Genomic DNA, 22,401 nt, shown 5'->3' with positions numbered 1-22,401 from the left:
CAGCTCGGTGCAGACACTGAGCATGCGCATTGCCTGCAACATCCCTACCCGCAGCGACCCCCAGGGGCCGGAGGTGAAATTGGAGAGAGAGAGAGAGAGAGAAAGAGAGAGCAGAGTCTTTAACATGGCAATGAAAGATACATAGGGTTTGGGGAGGATAATGGAAAGGTATTTAGAGGCTTTGTTAAAGACACAAAGGTGCCGTGTTAATGCTTATCTACTTGTCCCTGAAATTCACCAATTACATTTAGGACAACAAAAAAAGAAACATAACCAGATAGCTGTAGAATTTGCATGGTAACAAAAAAAGAAATGCTATGAAATCAGTGGTTTCAGTCACTAAAGTTTGAGGAAAAACTTTGAGTGAAATCGCAAGTATGGAAGAATTTCAAAATAGTATTACTTTAACACTCAAGACTCATTCAGATAAATGTCAAGAACCAAACATCCAAGAATTGGCAGTTCAGGCAGTTACTATGATACTTCACACATACAGTTTCATGTAGGGAAATAGATATATTGGAATCAATAAGAAACATGGCATAGAAAATCTGAGGATGGAAGAAGTATTAGTTTTAGGTACAGAAGAACAAAAAGCCTAGAACCTAATAATTATATAAAGAATATAATATGCTTCCATTGTAATTAGTGAACATATTAAAGCAGATTGCTGCATGTTAAATTGGATGATTTATTAGGGAATCCACAGAAAATGTGGAAAATAAATGAATTTGAAAGCTAAATCAGTAGCACATAGTGTGGTTCCCTCAGGATCTAAAGCAAAGGAGAGACCACTCAGGACAGCCAGGAAAATTCATCCACAATTATTGCTAAAGAGAGTCAAATCCCTGCAGGTTCTGAATATTTTATATCAAAAGAAGAGGTATTTCCTTAATCTTTTAATCAATAAGACAAGCTTTAAAAAGATACAGGTCGTTGGTGCAAGTCCGATGCTGATAAGATTTGTGTTCCAGAGGTAGTTATGAAGGAAAAAATAATAATTGTAGCTTACAAACCAGACTCATTACATAGAGTTAGGCAAAAGACTGACTTTGTAAGTGAAGTTCTATCAATAAAATATAGACAAAACTGATTTCATCTTCGATAATGACCTGACTGGTTCAAAAAGAGTGGCCTCATCAAGTGTGCTGTACCAGTGGAAGTGAAAGCAACTGAAATGCCACAGGAGGAACATTCTAGATTACTTCCTGACTGTGTAGTGTTATGATCTCATGCTTACAAATACTTCCTCTTTCTTTCTAGTCTATCAAAAAGGGAGACAAATGTAGAAATAATGTTATTTGACACTATTTTCAAAAACATAAGTAAAAAGGGAGAAGGTAAAGAGAATGAGACTGACATATTTAGCCCATCTTCTTTCATAGAAATGTAACAGATGAATCCTGATTAAAGTGACCTATTGAAATTTTGTGAGCTGCTCATAAAATACTCAGATGGAGCAACCACCTGGTGTACCACTGCCCATGGGCTGCCATTTGAGGTGGTTTCCATTTACTCATTAACACATTGTCTTCTAAACATTAACATCCATGTATTGGTTCTAATTCACAGTTACACAGTAGGTGAAATTTACACATATACACACTTATACCTGTGGAGAGTATTCTAGAGAGGAGGAAACAGCATCACATGCATCATGGTAATTTGCTAAAGCAATACTAATGATAGGGAGGAAAGTCAAAACATATATACATTTGCAGAAAGTTTAAGTACAGAGCAAAATAAAAATCAAGAGTGATTCAAAGGTGAATCAGAAATTGAAATTTCTAATATTGACCTTCCAGTAATTAGATTGGACAATAAAGAGGTGCTTGAAAAGTAGGAAGAAATATTTTGCTGTCTCCCAGAAAGCAGAAGTGATGTGCAAAAGCTATTACATACTCAAACTAATTTATGTAAATAGGTATAAAAAGACATTGTTGGCTATATATAATGTTAATATAAGGGATGTTTCAACCATAAAACGACATACTTATAGACTCAACCCAGAGAAGTTAACCAAAGTGACAGAACAGATTAAGTTCATGATAGACAATGAGATCATTGAACAGAGTTAGAGAGTTGGAAATTAACCATTGTGATTGTGCCGAACCAGATAGATCACTATTGTGCATATTACAGTATGGTATTAATGTGGTAACAAAGCAGATTCAATTGGAGGATTAAATTGAGGGGATTAGACAAGCAGTTTGTTACAAAGATTCTTTTGCTAAAAGGATATTGGCAAGTTCCATTTACTAATAAGCCAAAGAAATATCAGCTTTTACATTTGTAACCTCAAAGTTTGTGAGAAGATTTGTAGCTCAGATGCTCGTTGTTGTGGTTCTGTTTGCCGAACTGGGAATTTGTGTTGCAGACGTTTCGTCCCCTGTCTAGGTGACATCCTCAGTGCTTGAGAGCCTCCTGTGAAGCGTTTCTGTGATCTTTCCTCCGGCATTTATAGTGGTTTGCCTCTGCCGCTTCCGGTTGTCAGTTCCAGCTGTCGGTGTATTGGGTCCAGGTCGATGTGCTTATTGATTGAATCTGTAGATGAGTGCCATGCCTCTAGGAATTCCCTGACTGTCCTCTGTTTGGCTTGTCCTATAATAGTAGTGTTGTCCCAGTCGAACTCATGTTGCTTGTCATCTGCATGTGTGGCTACTAAGGATAGCTGGTTGTGTCGTTTCGTGGCTAGTTGGTGTTCATGGATGCGGATCGTTAGCTGTCTTCCTGTTTGTCCTATGTAGTGTTTTGTGCAGTCCTTGCATGGGATTTTGTAAACTACATTGGTTTTGCTCATGCTGGGCAAAATAGTATCACTACCAGGGACACCATCACACAAACTGGCTAAAGAACTATAGCAGAAACTGAAACACCTGATCAGCAGATCCAGACACTCTATACAGTCAACACAGGAATTCTTGGACATCATCAGAAATATACACATGGACAAGGAAGAAACTATGGTCTCATTCGATGTAACGGCACTGTTCACCTCAATCGACAAAACCCTAGCCAGAGAAACAATAGCCAACCTGCTGGACATACAGAACAGACAACAGGACGGTGAACCTATCAGCAAAGACGGCATACTCAAACTACTGGGCTTGTGTCTCACAACACACTTCACATTCAACAACCAAATATATGAACAAATCAACGGCACACCCATGGGCTCACCCATCTCTGGACTCATAGCAGAAGCAGTAATGCAAAGGTTAGAACAAACAGTCTTACCGCAAATTTAACCCAAACTCTGGGTCAGATATGTGGATGACACCTTTATAATTATTAAAAACAGAAATAGAGAACACACACCGGATCATCAACACCACACTCACAGGAATCCGATTCACGAGAGAGGGAAAAAAGGACAACCAAATCCCATTCCTAGACGTGATGGTACAGAGAACACCGAACGGAGAATTCACCACAAAGGTATACAGGAAAGCCACACACACAGACCAAGTCCTGAACTACGAAAGCAACCACCCCAACACACACAAAAGAAGTTGCATCCAGACACTGTTCAAAAGTGCCAAAACACACTGCAATACACCAGAACTGCAAAAAGAGGAAGAAGAACATCTATACAATGTATTCACCAAAAACGGATACCGCACATTTTCATCAACAGATGCCTAAGGGAAAGACAACGGAACAAGGACATGCCGCAACCTAAAGGACTAGCCACACTACCATACATCAAGAGCATTTCCAAACTGATAACCAGACTACTGCGACCACTAGGACTCATAACAGCACACAAACCAACAGCCACTCTCAGACAACTCACCAGAACGAAGGACCCGATACCCAGCATGAGCAAAACCAATGTAGTGTACAATATCTCATGCAAGGACTGCACAAAACACTACATAGGACAAACAGGAAGACAGCTGACGATTCGCATCCATGAACACCAACTAGCCACGAAACGACACAACCAGCTATCCTTAGTAGCCACACATGCAGATGACAAGCAACATGAGTTCGACTGGGACAAGCCAAACAGAGGACAGTCAGGGAATTCCTAGAGGCATGGCACTCATCCACAGATTCAATCAATAAGCACATCGACCTTGACCCAATATACCGACCACTGCAGCGGACAGCTGGAACTGACAACCGGAGGAAAGATCACAGAAACGCTTCACAGGAGGCTCCCAAGCACTGAGGATGTCACCTAGACAGGGGACGGAATGTCTACAACACAAATTCCCAGCTCGGCGAACAGAAGCAAAACATTTGTAACCTCAATGTAAAGTCATGTTCTTTGCAATTAAAAATGCATCAGAAACAGTTTTGCAAATAAACCAACGGGAGGAGCACTTAGAACACTTGAACAAACTGTTCGATTGATTACCAAGAGCCAATTTTATCATAAATGTCCCGAAACGTAAATTTGCCAAAGCAAGGGAAGAAAAAGAAGGCTGAGGAAATGGAGGAGAATTTCTTTTCACCCAGAATGTGCTGGGAGTTTGGAACTTAATGCCAGAACAAATGATTGCGATATTTAGATATTCACTTCAATTGCTATTACCTCCAAAGCTATGGGCCAAGACCTGGAAAATGGGATTATTGTAGTCATATCTTTGTTGTCTGGTGCAGACATGATGGGCCAAATGTCCTTTCTCTGTGCTATAAAAGTCTGTGTGTTTCTGGAAGTGGATTATTTGGGCTATGATGCAGGAAAAGACCAAGTTGCACCCAGAAAAGCAAAAATAAGTGCCATCTTGGATTTCTGCTCTCAACATCAAGCTCTTCCCCAGTAATCCTTTGGGATTTTCCTAACTTTGTCAATGCACGCATTGTTCAGTGACTGGGAAGACTGCATCCATTATTTATTTTCATTTCACGTTTTGAATTTCAAGAATGGTATCAGAGTGTCTGGACTTTATTCATTTGCATGTAAGTAAGACCTTTGTTTTTAAAAAAGGCCTGCAGCTGAATAGTTCAATGCTTTTAAAGTTAAGGGTGGAAGACAGAAAGAAATATTTTGAAACTTGAATTTTGTGTTTTCCCATTTATACAGTGTAATGTTCTTTAGTTAAAGTACAAATTGCAAAGTAAAATTTATGATCTATCAAGCCAGCTTTCACTCCAGTCGGTGACTTGTATTACTATAAGCTGGGATCATAATGTTTGTGTGGAAAGTGATGTTACTGCAGGGTTGTGTAATCAAGATGGTATGCAAGCACCAGTGACCACTCTCAGATCTGTTCACACTAATTTAAGCTGAAGCATTTTTTAGCCATAAGTATTCAGCCTCCATTTGGTCTTTAATCATAGAAATCATGGAATCCCGACAATATGGAAAGAGGCCATTTGGCCCATCAAGTGTGCACCAACCCTCTAAAGAGCATCCCACCCAGACTCCACCCTCTACCCTATCCCCTGTAACCTTGCATTTGCCATGGCTAAGCCACCAAGCCTACACATCCTGGACATTATGGAGCAGTTTAGCATAGCTTAAAATGTGTTGCTGGAAATGCGCAGCAGGTCAGGCAGCATCCAAGGAGCAGGAGAATCGACATTTCAGGCATGAGACCTCATGCCCGAAACGTCGATTTTCCTGCTCCTTGAATGCTGCCTGACATGCTGCGCATTTCCAGCAACACATTTTCAGCTCTGATCTCCAGCATCTGCAGTCCTCACTTTCTCCTAGCAGTGTAGCATAGTCAATCCACCTAACTTGCACATCCTTGGATTGTGGGAGGAAACAAGAGCACCCGGAGGAAACCCACGCAGACATGGGTGATTTTGTGGAGTTTGCATGTTCTATCCGAGGTTGTGTCTAGGATCCCTGTCTCGTGCTAGAACTTCTGAGAAGCACCAATAGAACAAAGATCACCACATGGAATCTCCAAACCTTTGTCCTTCAAGAGAGTCTATAATGCTGAGGTAAGCAATCAACAAGAGACTGAAAGAAGGTGAAATTAATGCACAACTATAAAGACGTGGATTAATCAAGGGTTTGCTATGAACTTATAAAGAAAGATTCTGCTAGTTATTTCAGTGATTTGGAAAAATTATAATTAATGTTGACTACATGGATTTTTGGAAGACATTTTAAACATTTCACAAGATATTTAGGCACATGATATTAAAAGTATAATAAGTAAATTGATGGATGGATAGTTGTCGACAAAACTAAATGGTAGAACTAAATCAAAAAGATTGGAGGGATGCACGCTCTATTAGGTCCAGGTATCTCTTCTTTTTCCACTCATGAAAGATTTGTGAAATATTTGGACATAACACAAGAAAAATTACAATTTTTATTGATACCAAATTAGGAACACAACAAACAGACATCAAAGCTTCTGCTCCAATCCAGTGCTTAGATGATCAAGGAGACGAAGTAGGCCATTCAGCATCAAGTTTGCTCCACCATTCAATATGAACATGACTATTCTGACTATTCTAGTAAAGAGACTGAGGTGCAAATATAATTGTTATCAAAAAGTGTAAATGCTAGTAGAAGAGCCCAGAAAATTATATACATAGACACGTAAATTAGAAAAGCAAGAAAATTATGCTGACTGATCATGGACTCTATCCATCAAAATGACTTCTTCAGGCCCCAAGATCAAATTGAAGTTGGTGAAGACTGCTTTAAGTAGGGTTCTATCACAGCATTTACTTATGCAGTAAATTACTGAAACCCTGTCATGATCATTTTGTTCACTTACTTCTTGTGGAATATAGATAAAGCAATGTTGCTTCTGCAGCTATAATTGCTTCCTCAAGGTGATGAACTAACTTAGACAATTATATAATTGTTTCAGCAAAGAGCTGAAGTTAACTAAAACTTGCATACTAAGGTGAAGCTATATGAAGGGAATACATAATTGCTTCTGCAAGGTTATGAACTAACTTACACAATTGTATAATTGTTTCAGCAAAGAGCTGAGTTAGCTAAAACTTGCATTCAAAAGTTAAGATTATGACAAGCAACAATGGAATATGTTATGGACAAGTAGATAAGGAGGAAAAAGAACACTGAGCCATGCCAGCTCAGCAGATTGCCCTCACATATGCACCAGAACAAGCCAAGTTAGTTGCATATAAGGGATAAAGCAAACAAGATTAAGGGGTGCCAGGCTTAGAGTAGTGGGAGAAGTAAACAAGGGTGGAGTGCAGCTAGATAGGGGCAGAATACAATAAGGAATAGTGATAGGTTTGACACGTAATATGCTAGGCCAATGAAGTAAATGGGGAAGTACCTAGAGAGATTCAATTAAACTGTATAAATTGTGAAGTAATTCTTGGATTGGTGTGCCTACTTGTTAGCCACTCGTCTTGCAAGTACGTTTCAATAAAATTCGCTGCTTCAGAATTTGACTTGGACTGAAATTTATTGATACGTGAGCTTTGTTTCTCATAATCTCAAATTCCAATTTTATCATGTTTAAAAATACAGGACTTCTAAACTGTTTTGCTAAATGATAGCAACCTTATTCAGCTCTGATGTTGAAAAGATCTTTTATTAAAATCAAAACATTTCAAAGTTACAGTTGCTGAATATATACAAAATGCTGATGGGATCCATCACATTCATTTGAAACATTCAATTGAATAAAGCATCCAATGGAGGAGATTCGTATGTACAGTGCAATCAAGTAATTGGTCACTCATGACACAATCGTACAACTGCAATTGTTAAAAACACAAAACATCAACAAGAATTACAGGCGCAATACAGGAATTTCTATTTAATCAAATATTTAATAAAAAATTACTTATCTTCAATGTTCAGCAACACTCACTGGAGTTTTCAATTTCAGCGTTAGTGTAGAATGGGTGATAACAGATTAATCACCTGTTGGATGCCCCATTTGATTTTTTTTCTTGCTTTTAATATCAATGAAAAGGAAAACCTGGCAAGATGTGTAATAGACAATCAGACTGATAACAGTCATTCCACCCCCATCAAAACTAGAAGTTTGAGGAAATTTCTTCAAAATTATCTTATCTTAACAACTCAGTTGAAAGTATGAGAATTGTACAATTTAAAATGCAAGATAATGAAGGAAGACATGCGATTCAATGTTTTATCAATTAAACTTAAATGGCTTGTCAGAAAGCCTTGATATTGGTTACAAAATTAATTTCCTATTAAATATTTATAATGCCTGTTCAATATATTATGAATTTAGATCTCACTTTTGGGGACAGAACATTAATAGTTTCTCCCTCTGACAGACAAAAATCAAATCCCCTATGGCTTAGTAACATCGGGTTGACAAAACTATTAGTGTGTTTAAACATTGGAAATGGGTTACTGAAGATGAACAAAAACAGCAAATAATTTTCTACCTGATGGCAGTTAGCCAAGTTGTGATGCAACAAGAAGAATTTAAATAAAAACTAGTTTTTTTTTTAAGCTTGTTGCACAGTCCCGAAAACTCCGGGTCATTTCCAGGCTAATTTTATCTGGAAAGAAAGTTTCATGTGCACCTTTCTGCAGTCAAAACATTAATTTGTGTGCTTCCTCAGATGCTGACTAGCTCACTTTCTGTTTGTAGCACTTTCTGATTTACACTTCATTTCTTTTATGTACCAAGTTTCAACTTTGCAATAACTTACAACTCAAAGCAGAAGCATTCATTTACAACCAAAATCCCGAATTGTGTATTTGAATTGATTTGCATTGGTTCATTTATTATGCACATGTAAATATACCATATAAATTTGGCATTATTCTCAACGGCCAGCAGCCTGCAGGTAATCTGTAAAAGGGAAGAAGAAAAAAAAGACGAAAGCTGTTCTCTCAGCAGGAGGGCTGACAAGTAGTACAACAAAGAGAAATGTATAAGGACGAATACACAGTCACACAGCTGGGGATAACTTAATGCTTCACTGCAGAAGATCATAATAAATCTGAGGTTTCTTTGTTTCAGTTCGGAATTGTTCTACCTTCATTCCAACTCGGAAAAGAATTGCTTCATCCCACCATTTACCCATAATCTGAAAGGAAACATTAAGAGTAATTAAAGTGCCAATTTCTTTTTATGGCAGACAATGTGATTAAATTGTAGTAGTGTGGCAATTGCAGAGCACAAAAGGCTGGGAACACAAGATAGAGTTGGATATGGTCATCACATTATCTAGCAATCAAAGGCCTCTGTTAACAATTAATGGATACAAATACGACGTACAATAAGGAAAAAAAAATCACTTGTACTGATTTCAACCATTTCATAGATTGTATTGTATTTTTCAGCTTATGCTAATACGGAGTCTGTCCCAACTCACACTGATTGACCCCAATTACAGCGTATTCTAAATCATTCTGGTTCATTACATTTCATGTACTATAGACTATAGCTTCACTTTTGCATAATGGAGTCTTCCACAATTGTTCAGCAACTACAGTCATATCATGTATCTTTAATTTAATCAAAGCATTGCCTTCAAATCAGACATAGTGAGAAATGTTTACCTCATTTGTTCACAATAAAATTTCTGGGTATCTGCATTAACTGACAGAATTCAGCATTACCTGAAGGCTTATGGGTAGCCTGGAGGAGCTGTATCCAACAGGGACTACAAGAGAAGGAATTCCTGTCAAATTTGCAAGCTGCATATATCTGAGATGAAAATAAAAAAATCAACCAGTTAGGTTAAGAATTTTCACAGCTAAAACTAATGTTTATCGGATTCTGGTATGTTTGTTTATCCAGTCATGAAGGCCTCCTACTTATTTATCTTCCTGTTGGTACATCAGCAACTTTATTACCCAGTGTTCCCTAATATCTCCCTATATACATCCCTAGGGCAGCATGGTGGTCTCACAGCACCAGGGACTCAAGTTCAATTCCAGCCTTGGGTGACTGTCTGTGTGGAATTTGCACGTTCTCCCTGAGTTTGCATGGGTTTCCTGTGGGTGCTCTGGTCTCCTTCTCTCGTCCAAAGATGTGCAGAATTGGCCATACTAAAAAAAAATTGCCCCATCGTATCCAGGGAGATTTAGGCTCATTGGATTGGCCACAGTAAATGTGGAGCTACGGGGATAGAATGGGATGCTCTTTCGAGGGTTACTACAGACAGAATGGGCCAAATGGTCTCTATCTGCACTGTAGGGATTTGCTGATTATTTGGCTGAATGTCACAGTCCATTATTTTAATTATTCCGTGAAGTGCCTTGTGATGTTCTATTACTTTAAAAGGCACATACAAATCCAAAATTGTTGTGGAAAAAAAAAAGATTCTGCCGTGAACAAAGACATCAAAGGTACTGTTGAAGGTGATTAGTAAATGCAGAGGTACCATCCTGAATTAAACACTTGAGGATAGGAAGTCTTGAGTTTGAAAGTGTCATATTTACTGACTTGAAGTCAGCAATAGGGAAATGTTCCAGTGGAAAGAAAGAAGATAACAGGGAAGAAAGAACATGTGGGTGATGTGGGAAGTTAGACCTAGCCTGGAGGGGAATCTGCTATGGTTGAGAGAATTCAAATGGAAAGTGGATCTTAGGGATGTCAATTAATTTAGAAAAAAGTGACAGCACAAGGGGAACGGAGTTAGAAATTATCGGACGATGAATCATTCAGTATAGAGGCTGAGGTGGGTGGCAGGGGGTGGGGAAAGGAAAAAAAATGGGAAGAAGCTTACTGACAAGTAAGTGTTAAATGTTTTCACAAATTCAGATCTCACTATTTGATGTTTACGAAGCACAATAACAATATTGGAAGCTGGGCTACTGAGCTGAAAATGTGTTGCTGGAAAAGCGCAGCAGGTCAGACAGCATCCAAGGAGCAGGAGAATCGACGTTTCGGGCTTGAGCCCTTCTTCAGGGCTCACTACCTGGGAAGGTAGTGGAGACTGGAAACGTTAAAACTTTTTAAAAATATTTGGATTAGTACTTCAAAATCATAACATTCAAGGATATGGGACAAGTGCAGGAAATTGGCATTAGTGCACTTTTAATGGTAGTTATGTCAGTGTAGACTGGACAGGCTGAAGGTCCTTTTCCGCACTGTATGAATCTATAAAAGCAGGCCTCCGGCCAGTCCACTTCTACAGTTACATTCCTCCTACACTGCACCACAGTTTGCAAAACTGAACCTATCTTGTACACGTTTCTCAAAGACAAAAACATGGTGCGAATGTGGGTTGAAGGTTGGCTCAACTGCTCCAAGCCGTAAGACAAGCCAATCTGTGTCTTCCCAGTCTGAAACAAAAAAGATTCATGCCCATATTTTCAATTTTTAATTTAAATACAGCCAGTATTTCATTGTAGAACGTGGCAGGATCAAGAGACCATTTGATGTTCTTGTATTTTACTTGATATTCCTCACTCAAAAATAAGAGATTCAAAACCTCCTCATTCTTACCTTACTGTGCGGAACATGGATTGAAAATCACTGCACCCTGTGACGAAGTCAGAAGGTTCAGAATGTAGAGCAATACAGGCTATAGCTAGGGGCATAAATAAGAACAATATAAACATATAGCACTGAACGCATCAGGCTACGCCATAAATCACATGGAGACTGGATGCTATACAATTGGTGGCAATTTTGCTATTACTTCTTATTATGTACATATTTTTAGCAAATCTTTAGCTATGTTTGCCGAGTATAAACATTCACTCAATTTTAGTCCAGGGATTAGCCTCATTCACCTGAATAGATAAAATGCCTGTGATTAATTTTATCAAGTAATTCAGGATACCATCAAAATGAAAACTCCTGCCTTGGATATCACACTGAAGTTCAGCTACTATTTTACATCTCCAAAATCGCCAAAGTAATAATTAAACACAATAGTTGCTGTTGTTGCCTGTGCTAACTTTCTCACACACAGCACCCCCCTCATTCCTTCTGACAAATGCATACATATTAAAAGATCAACCCACAGCATTCTTATATATTTCTGAGACTGTGATAATCATAGTCTCACTCTACTGAACACAATGTCTATTCCTAAAATATTAAAGAATATTTATTTTGTTCCAATAGAACACTATAATTAAATACATGATCTATCATGAAATTACTCCTTTGTTGGTGGAATTTGAATCAGAATGAAGAACCAGATGAGTTAAGTCCATAAGAAATAGGAACAGGAGTTCGGCCCCTCAAGCCTGCTCTGCCATTCAACAGGATCATGGCTGATCGGACATTCCTCACATCCACTGTGCTGCATTTTTCCTGTTGCCAAACACTTATTTTTTTCTTTCTTAAGTCTTTTTATTTGTTCTTAATCTAGATTATTTCAGCTTTCATTTTAGACCATGGCCACATCCTAATGTTTCAGTATTTGGAAAGGATCTATCCCAAAAATTAAAATCACAATGGCTTCTCTTCATTTTCCCCAGAGTGATCTCTGGTCATCCCACAGATCCATTCATCATCACGTTCTGTTTTCTTGTCTAAATGCTGTCTGTTGGTGACATCATCCAAAAGTAGAGTGTTAGCTTCCATGTAGATGCTGATGATACCCAGGTCTAACCCATCATCTCCACATTGCTCAACTCCTCCAATGTCAGTAAATTAAGTCTGTTTATCTGACATGCTATGCCAAATGAACAGAAGTAATTAATTAGCCATAGTCCAAAAAGGACCATAGGCATCTTGTAAATATCCTCCAATTAAATATTGGAAAGATTTAAAGCCATTGTTTTCAGTCCCCACTCTAAAATCTGATCAGTAGCCACCAATTCCATCTCTCTCCCTGGCAACAGATTGAGATTAATCTAGTCTATTTACAACCTCAATATCGCATTTGATCCTAAGACGAGGTTTGGATCTGATACTTCTGCAATCACCAAGACTATCTATCTCCATGTCAGCAATATTATTCAATTCTTCCCCTCTTTCAGTTCACAACTTCCCTCTATATTATTTGAATTTAGAGAAGAACATGGCAAATGTTATTAAATTCATCCTAAACACTTCAGCCTTTTGTCTGTGTCTTTATTTTTATAAAGTCAGAATGGAAATCCTCCACTGTGCTCTTTCTATCCATCTCAATTAACAATATGTAAATTAGTATTTTGAAATTCCACACAACTTAAAAAAGATTGTAACCAGGAAATAGCATATTAGAATCCAGACTAAGAGATGTAGGTAATTAAACAATCATTAATGTAATAGATATTACAGGTTCATTCCAATTAATAACTTGTGAACATTGTTTAAAAATTGATTATAAAATAAATATGTGCTATTGGGAAGGGCTGCTCTTAATGCAGTTAATTTATTATTTGATAAATCAGGAGACTAAGATCTATTGGTGATGACAGGATAAAAGATACACAAGTTAACAGAAACATTGATTTCAACTTCATTTGAGGTGCCCCCGTTTGAATACTGTGTGTCAAAGTGGCTCATGAAGACAAATTTGGATATTTGTGGATTACAGAATCTATATTAAAATAACCCGCACATACCTAATTTAGAACATTAGTATGTTTAACACTGCATTAGACAAAAGTATAATTTTACCTGGTGTGATGATGCATTGCACATCATTAAAGATTTCTTTTAAGAACTGCATAGTCCGTGATCGCTGCCGATTAGCCTGTGTAGACACAAGAAGAAATTTAGAGCTTAAGAGAACGTCCTTTTCCAAAAGTGAAAATGCACATCAGAAAGCTGCAGGAGGAATAAATAGATGTGGTATGATGTGAACAGAAAGCACCCCTTATTCCTCTTTCACACATTTCCAATCCATTCTGAAAAGTATTACGCACTTCCAATTATATAATTCTCTGGTGTTATAGCTGCATTGTAAGGTTTACATGCAGATGCAAGGATGTGAGCTTTTTAAATATGAAGTTATGTCAGCAAAGGAACTGAGCAGAAATTGATTGAGTGATTGTTACTTAGTAGCCAGAAAGAGAAAGATGGACATCTCATCATTCAAAGAACCAACCCCAACAGCAGAAAGCAAGCAGTGATGTAGTTGCAATTACATACTTCAGGGAAACAGCTCCCTCGAAGAAGAAAAAAAAATGGATGGGGGAGGAGGAAGTGGAAATAAGCAAAATATTAACTATGTAAGCAAGATTTATATCTCTGCATGGTGCCATACCTGTATGTAATCCAGCACGGAGAAGTTAGAAGCAAGAGCTAAAGTTGCTCTGGTGTCCAGATTCTGTCAAAGAAAATATTAATGATATGGTTTAAGAAAAGAAACATGATGTGCACTGAACGCCAAAAAAATTGGTACTACAGTATATAGTTGCAACAAGGAAATTTAATGCTTTTCAAGTATTACCAGAGAGGATTGGTCAAGAAAACTCAAACCAGGATAATCTTTTAATATGTAGTGAGAACTGAAGTTGCATGCAGAAATGCAGACAAAGTGACAAGTATCAACTCTGTGGCATAGAATGAAGTTTTTAAACTTTATTTTTTACTGTCTATTATTTTGCTTCTCAGCTATTATATTTTGAACAAACTTTTAAAAAAAAAATCTTTTATAAGCAGTAGAAACATTTTTAAAGACAACCAGATGTAACCTCACATTGACAACACAAGGAATTCTCTGTCTTGCTTCAGAACTGTCAAGTGTTAGGCAATTAATTCAGTGATGCCAATCCAACTGAAAACAACTACAAAAAGCCTCAGACTACCCATCCATTTTTTTAAAAAATTCCACATGGACAATGAAAACACAGGAAATCTCTCTCAAGGTTTAAATGATCATTAACTAGTAAACAAAGTTACTAATAAATGGCAAATGAATACATTTTTTTCTGTCTTCAGCACAGAAGGTACATACAAAAATCTCAGCAATACCAAGAATTTGAAGGAAGAGAGGAGCTTGATGAGATTACAATCAGTACAGAAGTGATGCCAAGCAAATTGCTGGGGCCATGGTTTAATGAGATCTGGGTTCATCAATACTCATAAAAGCAGCAGCTAATGAGATAGTAAATACACTGGTGTTAATTTCCCAAAGTTTGTTGAGATTATGGAAAGATCCCATCAGACTGTAAAGTAATAAATATAACCCTTTTATTCAGGAAGGGAGGGAAGCAGAAAACAGGAAATTGTTTCCTGGTTGACATCTGTCATGGAGAAGGCGTTTGAATTGATCATTAAGGAGATGAGAAGTCAATGCTTGGGAGAAAAAAAACTAAGATAATGGAAAAGCGTCAGCCTGGTTATGTTAAAGGGAAATTATGTTTAACCAATTTATTGGAATTCATTGAAGGTTGAGGGATGACCTTATGGAGATGTACAAAATCATGAGGGGCATAGATAAGGTGAATAGCAATGGTCTTTTCCCTCAGGTGGGGATGTTCAAAACTAAAGGGCAAATTTTTAATGTGCAAGGAGAAAGATTTAAAAGGGACCTGAGGGGCAACTTTTTCACACAGTTTGTATGTGGAATGATCTGCTAAAGGAAGTGATAGATGCAGGTACAGTTATAACATTTAAAAGACATTTAATTAGACATTTAGAGGCATATGGGCCAAACACAGGCAAGTGGAACTAGTTTAGTTTGGGATTATGTTTGGCATGGACAAACTGGAACGAAGGGTCTGTTTCCATGCTGGATGATTCTATGAATAACATGCTGTGGATAAAGGGAATTACACTGGCGTACTGTATTTGCATTTCCAGAAAGCAAGTGACAAGGCATCACATAAATGGTTGTTGAACAAAATAGGTAAGGAGTAATATACTAACATGAATGAAAGATAGTCTGAAAACAGCGCTTGCATAAAATGGTCTTTTCAAATTGATGGGATGTGACAAATGGTTTGCCCCAAGCACTTGGGCTGGGCTGTCCTGTGCTAGTCCTCAACTTCTTACAATTTATAACAATGACTTAGGTGAGGGGAACAAATGCCAGGGGCTAAACCTGCAGATGACATAAAGATGATTAGAAAAGTATTTTGTGAAGGTGGCATAACAAGGTTGTAGACTATCTAGGTGAAGTGAGTGGGCAAAACATCTGGCAGATGGAGCACAGTATGTGAAAATGGAAATGTGAGAAAAACTGAACATAAAGGACATTGGTGAGACCACATCTCAAGTACTGGGTATAGTTTTGGTCCCATTAGTTAGGGAAGGATATAAAAATATTGAAGGTGGTTCAGAGGTGGTGTACAAGATTGATTCCTGAATGAACCAGTCATGTTATTATTAAAGATTTGACAGGCTGGGCTTGATTTCATTGGAGTTTAGAAGAATTACAGGTGACTTAATTGAAGTTTATAATATCCTGAATGTATTTAACAAGGTGGTGTGGAAAGAATTATTTCTGAGGCACTGCTTAAAGTTAGGAATTGGTCACCCTTTTCAGAAAGAGATGAGGTGAAACATTTTCATTCAGAGGACAGTGAGACTTTAGAACTCTCTGCTTTAGAAGGTGCTGGATGTGGGGTCATTGAATATTTTTAAGGTGAAGACAGATTCTCTTGCCTAACAAGAATTTATCCAAGGTTAGCAAGGGTCAATGGGAATAAGGAATTTGGAAAGCAAACTGATCAGTCAGGATCTTACTGAATGCCAGAACAGGTTTGAAAGACTAAATGGTCTAATTCTGCTCCTAATTTCTAAGTTTGTAAATCAGATGAATTAATCAGTAGTGTGAATTAACAAATGAGAATTAAGCATCTCTTTTCACTTAATGTAAGCTTTTGGCTTGTTAACACCCAAATCCAATTATTTCCTTACCATCTTCTTGTATTGAGTATTAAAATCCAGGTGCAAGGCCTGCTGTATCTCACTCAGTATGCAAACAGTGTGGGAAACTTTTATCTCCTCCAGTTCTGGGATGTGTAGGTCTACCAGTGTTGCACCAAAACCTTTTAAGTACTGCACCGCTACACAGAAGGGAAAAAAACTAACAATGTTGAATCCAAAAATAGTGAAATAGTTAAATTTATACTTTACGCTTTTAGCTCCCATTTTAAAATATCGGTTTCAATTCCTCTGCACGGCAATGGGATATTACATGGTGAGAGGCCTCTCACAGTTAGCATATGCTACAATGGTAGAGGTGGCAATGACAGTGTTTACATTCCTCTTCTCCATTCCACGAATGCTATATTGCCGAAAAGCATCCAAAAAGCAGCCTAGGTGACATGTCAAACGTCAGTTCAGGATAGTACATCTGGCTGAATTTTGAATTTTTATTGTTTAGCACTAAAAGTTGATTAGAATTGAAAACAATTTTGTCAAAGATTTTCATCTGTCACTCATCAGGACACTCTCAAAAATACCAATGCAAAGAGGAACAACGTTTTATGCTGTATACAAACAGCTTGCTGATTGATTGGCAATTGGGACTTTGATTGGTAGAGGCAATTTTTCAGGTCAATGCCTTGGCCAAAGTCAACCTGCTTACTTTAAATTTAAACAGAGTTTGGCAGTTAAATGTTAGTTATTATCTCACTGTTGCATTTTCCATCGCAACATTTCTACCAATCACAATCAGCATGTCCCTCGCACACAAATCTAAAAATGCTGTTCTCTTACATTCATATCCTTGATTAGTGCAAGGTAATAAAAGGTATCTTTTAAGGAATACTCAAGTTCTTTACTTCCAAGAGAAACGTTCCAAATACTTAAACACTTTCTTGATTATACTATTTAAAAGAAAAAGCATTTTACTATGGTCCTAATTTAATCTCTTCAATTTATTTTGTTTTCTCATAAAACTCTACATCCATCTACGAAGACAGCAGCTAAATTGCTTCTCTGTCAATGAAGTTTGATTGCGCTATTAACCAGTGTGTTGGAGAAATTTTCTTCTTTTTCTTCCTTTTGCTGGGTTGTGAATGGCTGCGATTAAGAATTGACCATGTAGGAAGCCACTGTTGTAAAACTGGATTACTAACACACTGAAACTGGAGTGAAGTTTGCACTGACACTGCTATCAAACTCAATAGGGACATCATACAGTTGCCCAGAATCTGACTCTGAAAGGGCTCTTATATTAAAAAGGTGAACTTTCCAGTGCTCTGCTCTTCGCAATTTTTTTTGCCAAGGAACACAGATCAGGAAATCTCTCAGGCACAGGTTGTGATTTTCTGTTCATTAAAAATTAAATGGATAGCAACAGGGGTTTATCCCTCCACTCTCCTGTGCTAGATTCTCTTCTCTCTCCTCACCCGTCTAAAGGTGGCAGATTAGCTTGCAATACTATAAGCTAAAATGCTTCCAGTCTATTGGGGTCCAGTGTGTCCTGGTAGATAATAGACAGAAGCTCTGCTGTTGATTTTCAGCCCTATTATACACGGTAAGAAACTTAGAAAGGCAATTTTCAGTATCCATACCTTCCTGACAAACATCCAAGACTTCAGTATCACAATCCTGTTAAAATTCAAGACAAGGTGGAAATTTAGAACAGCACAGAATTTCAAGGAGCAAAACCATTAATCATAATGACAGGAAAACAGTGTCGCAAGTTGCCCATGACTGAATATGACAAAATAGTTATTCGGGGTTTTCTTTTAAACTGACACAATCAAAAGGAAACTTTAGCTGGTGTAGCATTTCATATTGCTCAAATCATGGTCATCACAGACAGGCAACAAAATGTCTCTGAGTCTTAGTGAGATAGGACTAGAATGCAAACAATAACACTCTAAGGCAGCTCAGATTTAGACCATCTGATTTGAGATTTCTGATTTTTAAATGAAATAGCAAGGGAAACTTTGTCTGACCTGAGACGATGTTTTTTAAAATAAATATAATTAGATATTACAGTAGACACATATTCGTTCAAGAATAGAAGTTTAAATTTATTAGATATTGGCGAGTTAAATTTCTGAAGGCTGTTAGCCTTGGATGCAGAGACTAGTTTTGATGAATATCCTTGAAGAAACTTCTCTCTCTGTCAGCAAGAAAATTAGAACAATGAAAAGGAATAAACAAGGTAACCCCATAAGAGTACCAGAAGACAAATAAATTAGCAATGGGAGCAGAAACAATTTTGAACCAGGGTCACTATGACTTCAAGATAATAACAACTGCTGCTTCGCAAGTCAGATAAGAGGGAAGCTACTCCCAAAATTGTTAGCTTTGTCAGAGTCGACAGAGTGGTGCTGCTGGAAAAGCACAGCAGGTCAGGCAGCATCCGAGGAGCAGAAGAATCGACATTTCGGGCATAAGCCCTTCATCAGGAATCTTGATAAAACATTGATTCTCCTGCTCCTTGGATGCTGCCTGATCTGCTGTGCTTTTCCAGCGCCACACTCTCTACTCTGATCTCCAGCATCTGCAGTCCTTACTTTCTCCTAGCTTTGTCACAGAATTATAGTATTAGCTTTAACTATGTATAACTTTATATTAGAGCTGATATTACAAATAATAACAATTTTTAGAAATTAGCATCCTTTTTAATGTTCTGTACTAAGATCAACCAAGAAAATGAATTGCATGACCAAATTTGAAAAGTAATAAGCAAGTATGCGATGCAGCTGGCAGCTGGAAGGGCAATAATAATCTATGTTAGAATGTGGTCAATAATCATAACAGCCCAAGGACAGGAGATAGGAGGTCTGGCAAACATCGCGAGCTGATGGGAGGCCCAAAGGTTGAACATGAAGGTGTCCATCATTGATTGCGTGTTCACAGAATTGGATGTGTAGTTACTGGAGATGTGGCAAGTCCACATGTCAGTGTTGCATTTAACCATTGTAATGTAGTATGTATAAATATCCAGTACTTTATTGTGACTGACTTCCAATCTTGAGCTTTAATTAAGAGGGCAACTCTTAAACGCGGGAAAGCCAGATACAGAGCTCTCTCTGGTCTCTCCCACGCTTTTGGTAAAGGAGATCAATAAAGATTGATTTGCATTAGTGAAACCGGGAGTCAGACTCATCTTTAAAATGCCTCTCCAACAACAGGAATCTGAAAATACAGACGCTGCAAACATTTAGGTCCCAGAGCTGGAGATAGAGGAATTGCAGCTTGATTCCAGTCAAGATGGTGAAATTGCAAACTGTAGGAGAACCCCAACTCTCAGAGCTTATGACTTGTGTGTCTTCCCCTTGATATTCATTTCTTGCAAAGAAAGACACTTCATTCATCATGTGCCACTTATGAGACCTGGCTGGAATTCCGTCCAGTCCATTATCCCACCAACCCAGCAGTTTAGAGACTAAAATTATGTTTAGCTTTCCTGATGTATCTTCAAGATCTCAATATGTGTAATAAATGAGCCCTTTAAATGATTTCTTCTTTCCTCGCCCCACCACTCATAAGGTTTAGCAACTTGAGGGCCTCTGCTGCCCTCTCTATGGCAGATGAAATATTCAGATACTTGCATAGTCACATCTTCCTTGACAGGGGAATCACCAGCAAGTTAAAGTGGTATATGAAAGTATTGCCTTGACTGACTATCATTGTGCACATTTTTGTATATAGATTTACATTTCCATACAACCTCATTCTGTCACAGACCAGGCTTGGCTTTACCTTGAAGAATTTCCAATCTATCCCAATTTTTATGTTCTTCAGATCAGGACTTCCAATATTATGGAAGTTTACTGGAGGTTGTTGAACACCTAAAAGAGGAATAGGAATATGACACCAATTTATATTACACCTGCTCTGCGACAGTCACTAAGAGTATTATCGATTTGAAAGTAATATTTGCATTTGGACCAGGCAGGTGAAACAAAACAATCTTGGAACACCAGACTAGATTTTTTAAAATAGTAACTTCTCTACAAATAGAATTAGCCATTTTTATAATGCCTCTAGTTAAAAGTGTGTAATGTTTTGAGAAAGTTAACGTCACTCATTTTGCAGTCTGGGAAATCATTTACAAGAGTTTTCTCGCAGATCATTCCAACAGATTTGAGCTTTCCTTTGCACTGGCAGAGATTTTCAAAACATTACATTTCTACATCTTCTAAATTTGTAGCATTATTTAACCTATTTTTAAAACCAATTTCACATGCCAGATGAAAAGCAATAAAATCTAAAGCAAACATTCAGTTAACTTGACCGCGAAAATTCGCAGAGGCACGAAAGGTGACTCCAACTCAAGCCAGAGTATTTTTTGAAGCTGTGAAGGGAGATGGTGGAAATAAATTTAACATTACTTTATTCTGTCAGCCTGGAATTTGAATCACCAACAGCCAAGAAATGAAACATGCGTACTTCTCTCAGAGTGTTGCTTACACTGTCAAGTACAGGCAACAACTCTCGAGTTTCTCATTCTTCAGCAATATGCATTGCAATAGTGTGCAAATGAGCCTTCATGATCTTCTCTGGCTTCAAAACATACACGCAAAAAACCTTTATTTCTTCATACCAGAAAAATGGCAATGCAGAAGGTCTGAATCTGTTTTACAAATTGTTCATTAAACGGTAGGCTTGAATTTTACATAATTTTTCCAAAACAGCTGGAAGTACCTTTAAAATGTACAGAAACAAACAACAGGTTGCTCATATGTTACTATACTGTAATGGTGCTACTTCTACACACTCATTACCCAATCTCTTCTGGGAAGGGCACAGAAAGAAGAAAAAATTTCCTTAGTTTAGTTTGAGAAAAAAATCTGAAAAATTCAGCTTTGACTGCTAAGGGCAGTTAGGCCTATTCCAGGATACAATAGCAACTGAGGTACACATATTAATGCAAAACCTCCCATCATACTGAGGCTACACATTAGTTCCTTTCTAAACATTAGCAGCAAATCCCACTGACTACATGTTCCAGCAATCTATTCCAGATGTTGGTAACATTTGAAGGAGGAAAATATTTCAACATCAATATATTTTTTGCTCCCTTGTCCTTTCCAGTTTGCTTAACATAAATAGCCATCTTGGGACTATGATCATTTCCTTGCTTTAAAAACTTAAAATCAGATCCCTTCAGTGTAGAAGAAGGAAATTTAGATAAGTGTACACTTCTCTAAAATATGAAACACCATGTTTCTAAGTTAACTAAGGTCTACTTAAAGTCAGTTAATATCTACCCAAGTCAAATGACCTCCCTTATTAGGCTCCCACCCTGGAAGATATAATGATTATCTCCTCCACAGAAAAGATCAATGCTTTTGATAAAAAATATTACAATTATATTAGCTGCATCTTTCTCAGATGTAAAATAACCTCATTCTCTGTTCATTGAATCATAACCTCATTATCTGTTCATTGAATCATAATTAATGATATTCAAGACCTAAATATGTAAAGATTACTGCCAATATATTACAAAACGTACCATATGGATAATCAGGATCTGGACCTGCCAGAATTGCATAAGATATAGCTGCATCTTTTACAGATGTACAAATTGGACCTGCCAATACAAACAAGTGTTATTCAGAATATTCAGTTTTGTTGAATACAAAATTAAAAAGAGTTCATTTCTACTAACTCCGGAGACGAATGAATAAAATGAATAAGAGTGGAGTTTCAGCTATTTTGTTACAATTTTCTGCACCGTTATCATACATGAGGGGTC

At 37.6% G+C, this 22,401-nt stretch overlaps 1 protein-coding gene across 1 annotated transcript in view; it reads right to left on the bottom strand.

The window, feature by feature from the left end:
- Positions 1–7,471: 7,471 nt before the first annotated feature.
- The window catches only part of LOC122555216 (fatty acid amide hydrolase-like), a 48,692-nt gene continuing 33,762 nt past the window's right edge, over positions 7,472–22,401 (bottom strand). The window contains exons 12-20 of the mRNA XM_043700980.1: positions 22,159–22,236; positions 20,400–20,488; positions 18,251–18,287; positions 16,647–16,795; positions 14,047–14,109; positions 13,458–13,533; positions 11,343–11,427; positions 9,509–9,596; positions 7,472–8,973 (exon numbers count right to left, since the gene is read on the bottom strand). Coding sequence (XP_043556915.1) covers positions 8,863–8,973; positions 9,509–9,596; positions 11,343–11,427; positions 13,458–13,533; positions 14,047–14,109; positions 16,647–16,795; positions 18,251–18,287; positions 20,400–20,488; positions 22,159–22,236 — 776 coding nt within the window. The 3' untranslated portion in view covers positions 7,472–8,862. The remainder of the gene's footprint in view (positions 8,974–9,508; positions 9,597–11,342; positions 11,428–13,457; positions 13,534–14,046; positions 14,110–16,646; positions 16,796–18,250; positions 18,288–20,399; positions 20,489–22,158; positions 22,237–22,401) is intronic.

This window comes from Chiloscyllium plagiosum, chromosome 12 (assembly GCF_004010195.1).
Source record: "Chiloscyllium plagiosum isolate BGI_BamShark_2017 chromosome 12, ASM401019v2, whole genome shotgun sequence".
In the NCBI taxonomy this organism is placed as follows: domain Eukaryota; kingdom Metazoa; phylum Chordata; class Chondrichthyes; order Orectolobiformes; family Hemiscylliidae; genus Chiloscyllium; species Chiloscyllium plagiosum.
This window is presented reverse-complemented; position numbering and strand designations above follow the sequence as displayed.